Here is a 5,117-nt window from a genome sequence, read left to right as displayed (position 1 = left end):
TGTGTCTGTATGCAGTGTGTGTGTATGTAGGGTGTACATTCCTCTGTGTCTGTATGCAGTGTGTGTGTATAGGGTGTACATACCTCTGTGTGTCTGTATGCGTTGCGTGCGTGTGTAGGGTGTACATGCCTCTGTGTGTCTGTATGCGCTGTGTGTGTGTATGTAGGGTGTATGTTCCTCTGCTCTGTGTGTCTGCATGCACTGTGTGTATCCGGTGTAGGTACCGCTGCATGTACCTATGGTGTGTGTGCACCTGCCTGTTGTGTCTGCATGTGCATTGTGCGTACCCACCAAGGCAGCACGTCAACACTGGGTAGCAGCCGAGCCCAGTGCTGCCCAGGTGGCAGCGCGGGGAGCAGTCCATGGCCTCGCCCGCGATGTTGGGAGGCCCTGCCTGCGGTGACCCTAACGCTGCTCTCCCAGGGGCATTCTTGGGGGTCACCCTGCTGGCGGATGCTGGGGCAGCGTCCCAGCAAGGCCATGAGCCGGCAGCACTCTGGAGCTGCAGTCAGTGGCCTGAGCTCCTGGTCAGAGAGCGCGGGAGTCATTTCTCCAGGGCAGAGCCCTCCCAGGACAGTGGGTGCGGGGACGGAGCTCAGCTCGGGCCACAGAGGCACTCCACTGCTGGCGTAACTCCGCGGGGGGGGCGGCCCCAGCTGGGAGCTCAGTCCAGAGGGGGAGGGGGCTGCATAGCCTGAGAGCAGAGCTGCACGGGTACCAGCATGGCAGAGCGCAGGGGGGCCTAACTCCAGAGCAGGAGGATGAGGGGACGATGGGGCGGAAGCTAGAAAGGCCCTGTCTGGGATGACCATAGAGGGCCAGGCTGTCCCTGGGCCTTTGTCAAATCTGCGTCTATACATCCCTGCTGATGGGGCCCCCAGCCTTCCCCCTTGGGGTGATTCCTGGCCGAATCCATCCCCCGCCAGGGAGTGGCAGAGCCCCCGGCCTGTCCCTACGGTGTTCGCCTTCCCCTCCCTCCACAGGGCTCACACCCTGCCAGGCTTTGTGGATTCTCACTAAGCCCAGGGCCAGGCCCCAGCCCTCCTGGCCAGCCTGGCGGTTCCTGGGCTGCAGATACTCCTGCGGGAGGGCTAGCTGGGTTGCTCTGGGCCCATCCCCTGGCCTGTTTCTCTGGCCTTGGTTAGCGTGGTCTGCAGTGGCGTTAGCGCGCTTGAGGCTCGGGCCGACGTGACGTGAGCGAGGCTCTGACTCCCAGCCCACCCGGGAAGCAGTTCCCTCTCCAGCCTGTGCTCCTGCCAGGAAGGTGACAGGCCCAGGCAGCCTTGTTTCTGGGCCCCGCCAGGTTCTGTCCTGAAAAGCAGACAGAGCGGCTCCGCACTCCTTCGATTCTTGCCTGGGGAATCCACTCTCCCTCCCCGCGAGCCCCGGTCCTGGATTCACCAGGGTGGGGCCAGGATCAGGGTCCTGTCTGTACTTGAAGGCTGCTCCCATGCTGGCTTATCTCCGCACTACACTACAGACCTTACAGCGGCCCAGGATGTGGGGGTGTTTTTTTCACACCCCTGACCGACAATAGTGCCAGTGTAGACACAGCCTCAGTCTTTGCTCCCTCCCTGGGTCTCCAGAGCCAGCCGTGGCCACACGGGGAAACGTCTGAGCTTGCACGTTGTAGCAGCATGCGGCCCAGAGCCTGGCCGTTGGCTTCAGGGCCTCACCTGTGCATAGCTCTGAGTGTCCCTGCAGTGTGGAGGCAGTTCTGCCGGGGTAGCGTGGGGGTTTGCAGCGCGTTAGTTACTCCCACACGGGTAGCAGGCCGATCTCCGTATCGCTGCACCTGCCTGAGGGGTGGTTGTGTATGACCGCGCACAGCTCCGGCGACAGGCGCTGAGTGCAGGGCAGAGCTTAAAGGGGGGCAAGTTTAACTCACCTGGCTTTAAACCCCCCTCGGGCTGTGCCCTCACCCCCCATAAAGCCGCGCGTTTCCAACCCACACTTGCTCTCCTGCTGGCTCCGTGAGGGCTTTCCAAGGCTGTGCAGCAATGCCCTGAGGATACCCAGGCAGGGGCTAGTGCTGGCCTCACTTGGCTACCTTGGGTTAACCCTCCCGAGCCTTGTCTCCCTGAGGGTTTTACAGTGAGAGCTGAGCCCGCCCCCACCCTTGTGGCGGGGAAGACACAAGCTGGTTGGCTCTGTGCCCCAGGCCAGAGGTGCCGACTTTCTCATTTCCCAGGGGGGACTCCACCCCAGGCCCTGCCCTCACTGCACCCCCTTCTCCCAAGGCCCTGCCCCGCCTCTTCCCACCCCTGCCATTTCCCACCCTCACTCCGCCCCCTCACTCCCATCGCCTCCAGCCCCCCACTGAACAGCTGATCACTGGTGGGTAGGAGGTGCTGGGAGGAAGGGGAGGAGCTGATCAGTGGGGCCGCGGGTGGAGTTGGCACCTCTGCCCCAGGCCCCTCCTTTCCCCTGGGAGCAGGGGTCTCATAGTGATCCCACCCTAACTCACTCTGCTCCTTCCCAGACCCCATGGCAAAGCCCCTCCCATTCCTTTCCTCCATGGCCTACTGGTTCCTCCCAGGGCCCGTGCGTTCCACCGCAGCCGTAGCTGGCCACGTCCTCCCCCTGTGGCCTCCCTGCTCTTCCTTCCCTGGCCCTCGGTGCCAGCCTAGCTAGGCCCCGCGATCGGCTGTAGCTCAGGGGTAGCTGCGGCTCGGGGTAGGGCTGGCGATGAAGGGCGTCCACAGCTGAGAATTGAATTCGATCCCCTGAGCCACCAGCCTGTCCCTCCCAGTCCTGCCCCCCCTGTGGGCTCCGCGCACTCCCTGGGGCCAGCTCCCCTGTTCCACTGGTAGGTTTAATCCCTGCCCCAATTGCGCCTCACTCTCTCGATGCCTTAGCCCTGCTCCCCCCGCTCCCGTGAGCTCTCCGTGGCTCAGGATGTGGTACCGGGGAGGGGGGAGTACTGTGCTCCATGCTCACAACGTGGCCCCCTAGCCAGCCTCCTCGCCCTGCTGCAGTCGGGGGCCTTGGGCCCCCGGAGCCGCCACCTCCCTGCCCTTTCCCCTGCAGTGATTGTCCCCAGGCACCTTCCTGGCCTGGCAGGGGTCTGTTGTGCCCGGGAGATGGTGTCTCCTGCGCTGTGGGCACCAGCAGTCTCCGCCCACCTGCCCTGCCTGGCTCCAGGAGGAGCTCACATGCAGCGTCCCAGCTGGCCTGAAATTTGGGTGGGGGCTGCAGGGGCATGATGGGGAAGGGGCAGAACAGCTCAGAGCATAGGGTCTGTGCGTGGGGTTGGGCCATGGCCCCAGCTCTGGGGCTGCAGACGGTGCGATCCGGCCTGGACCCCACAGTAACAGCTCCCGGAAAGCCCCAAATCCAGGCAGCACAGCCTAAGCCCTGGGAACTAGCTCGACCCCCTGCCCCACAGCTCTGAACCCCTCGCTGCGTGTCCCCCAGCTCATTTGCTGGTGCCGTCCCCTGCCCCCTTGACTTGCCCCAGGCGCGGCTTCTGCCTGTGGCTGGTAACTGGAGACAGTGCAGAGCCTTGGTTCAGTGCGTCTGAGGCTGCAGCTCAAAATCCTTCCAGCAAGGGGCCCAACGTGAACCAGCCCCCAGGAGCAGCCAGGCTCTGGGTCCCTGTGGCTGAGGAGGACAGGCCAGGTTCTGGCTGGGCCCAGATAGAGGCACAAGTCTCAGCTCTGGGTTGAGCCACCCCAGTCTTTCTGGACCCATGGCTGGATGTAAGAGTCCCGTGGGATTAGCGTACGTGTGTCCATGTCACCTGTCTGTACCTGTCCATGCGGTCGTCTACGCCCCCCTGCCTGTGCCTCCGGTGGCCCATGTGTGTGCCTTTGTCTCCGGGGGCCCACGTGTATCCTAATGCCACTTGTTCCTTGCTCTCAGGAGACGGTTCTGGGGGCTCTGCTCTGCCTCGTGGTGGTCTCGGGGTGCTGAGGCCAGCCCCTCCTGTGGAGCTGTGGCACTGCTGGTACTGGGGGGAGGGTGTGCTGTGCCAGGCCGGGCCGTGGTGGCCCTTAGCCCGGTGTGAGGACTGGTTCAGGCACAGCGAGCTGGGCTTTGGCCTGGCTCACCCTGTGTACACTGGAGCCTCTCACCACGATAACTTCCATTTTGGTGCCACACGCTGGCGCAGGCGTGACGTGTCCGGGGGGTGCCTCGCTCGGGGCAGAGGTGCCCACGGCAGGTAGCGCTGACGGTGATTGCTCTCGGGTAGGATGCCCGGTGCAGAGCCTCACAATGGATTAATTGTTTTGATTATTATTATTGAAAGCGATTTAAGCCAGTTACAGCATGTGGCCAGGAATGGGCTGCAGGGTCCCGAGGGATTCTGGGTAACAGGGTGGGGGACAAGTCCAGTCCCCAAGGGATTCTGGGTAACAGGGTGAGGGCTGGGTCCCCTAGGGGAATGGAATGGGCAGGTCCCTGGGGGGTTCTGGGTGATGAGAGAGGGGAGGGCAGGTCCCGGCGGGGCTGCTGGGGGGGCGGGGGCAGCAGCCACTCAGAGTGGAGCAGAAGTGCCAGGGGCTGGAGTATCACCGACCTGGTGGGGGTGGTGCCAGGTGGGCTGGGTGCTCGCTGTGTCCCTAGCCCCCGCGTCGGTGGCAGTGCTGGGTCCCGGTGCCCGGGCGTCCCCGGGCCTGTCCCATTTGGTGCTTGATGCCAGCTGTGGCAATCTGGCTCGCGAGGGCTGGGACTGGCGGCGCATGTGGCCTGGCCAGGTGTCTCTGCTGCTGCTTCCATTGCCCAAGAGCCCTGAGTCAGCCACTCCGCCTGCATTCCCAGGGCCGGGCAGGAGCCAGCCACGCCCCTGGCTCCCAGGGCTGCTTCAGAAGGCAGGGGAGCGATACTGAGCACCGGGTGCCTACTCAGCCCATTGGCACTTGGGCAGGGCAAGGGGGAGGCCCTGGCTGAGAAGGCGGCTCTGGGTCCCAATGGCAGTGCTTCTCGTCCCCAGATCCCTGCGACACTGCAGCTGGTGGCCAGTGGCCTCGGAGCCCCCTGCACCATGGCCAGTGAGAAGATGCATGGTGCCCCGGACCTGCTGGACCTCAGCTTCCAGTGTAAGGGTAAAGAGATGGGGGGCGGAGGCGGGGGATGCCCTGTGCTTTGTGCGCAGTGGTCTTGGGGGGGGGGGG

General features: G+C 64.1%; 1 protein-coding gene across 1 annotated transcript in view; it reads left to right on the top strand.

Moving 5' to 3' along the window:
* PPP1R13L (protein phosphatase 1 regulatory subunit 13 like) overlaps nucleotides 1-5,117 on the top strand; it is a 26,201-nt gene that overhangs the window by 11,275 nt on the left and 9,809 nt on the right. The window contains exon 2 of the mRNA XM_026658867.2: nucleotides 4,937-5,042. Coding sequence (XP_026514652.1) covers nucleotides 4,988-5,042 — 55 coding nt within the window. The 5' untranslated portion in view covers nucleotides 4,937-4,987. The remainder of the gene's footprint in view (nucleotides 1-4,936; nucleotides 5,043-5,117) is intronic.

Source organism: Terrapene carolina, unplaced genomic scaffold (assembly GCF_002925995.2).
Source record: "Terrapene carolina triunguis isolate 2854851 unplaced genomic scaffold, T_m_triunguis-2.0 Scaffold517, whole genome shotgun sequence".
Classification (NCBI taxonomy): Eukaryota; Metazoa; Chordata; order Testudines; family Emydidae; genus Terrapene; species Terrapene triunguis.
This window is presented reverse-complemented; position numbering and strand designations above follow the sequence as displayed.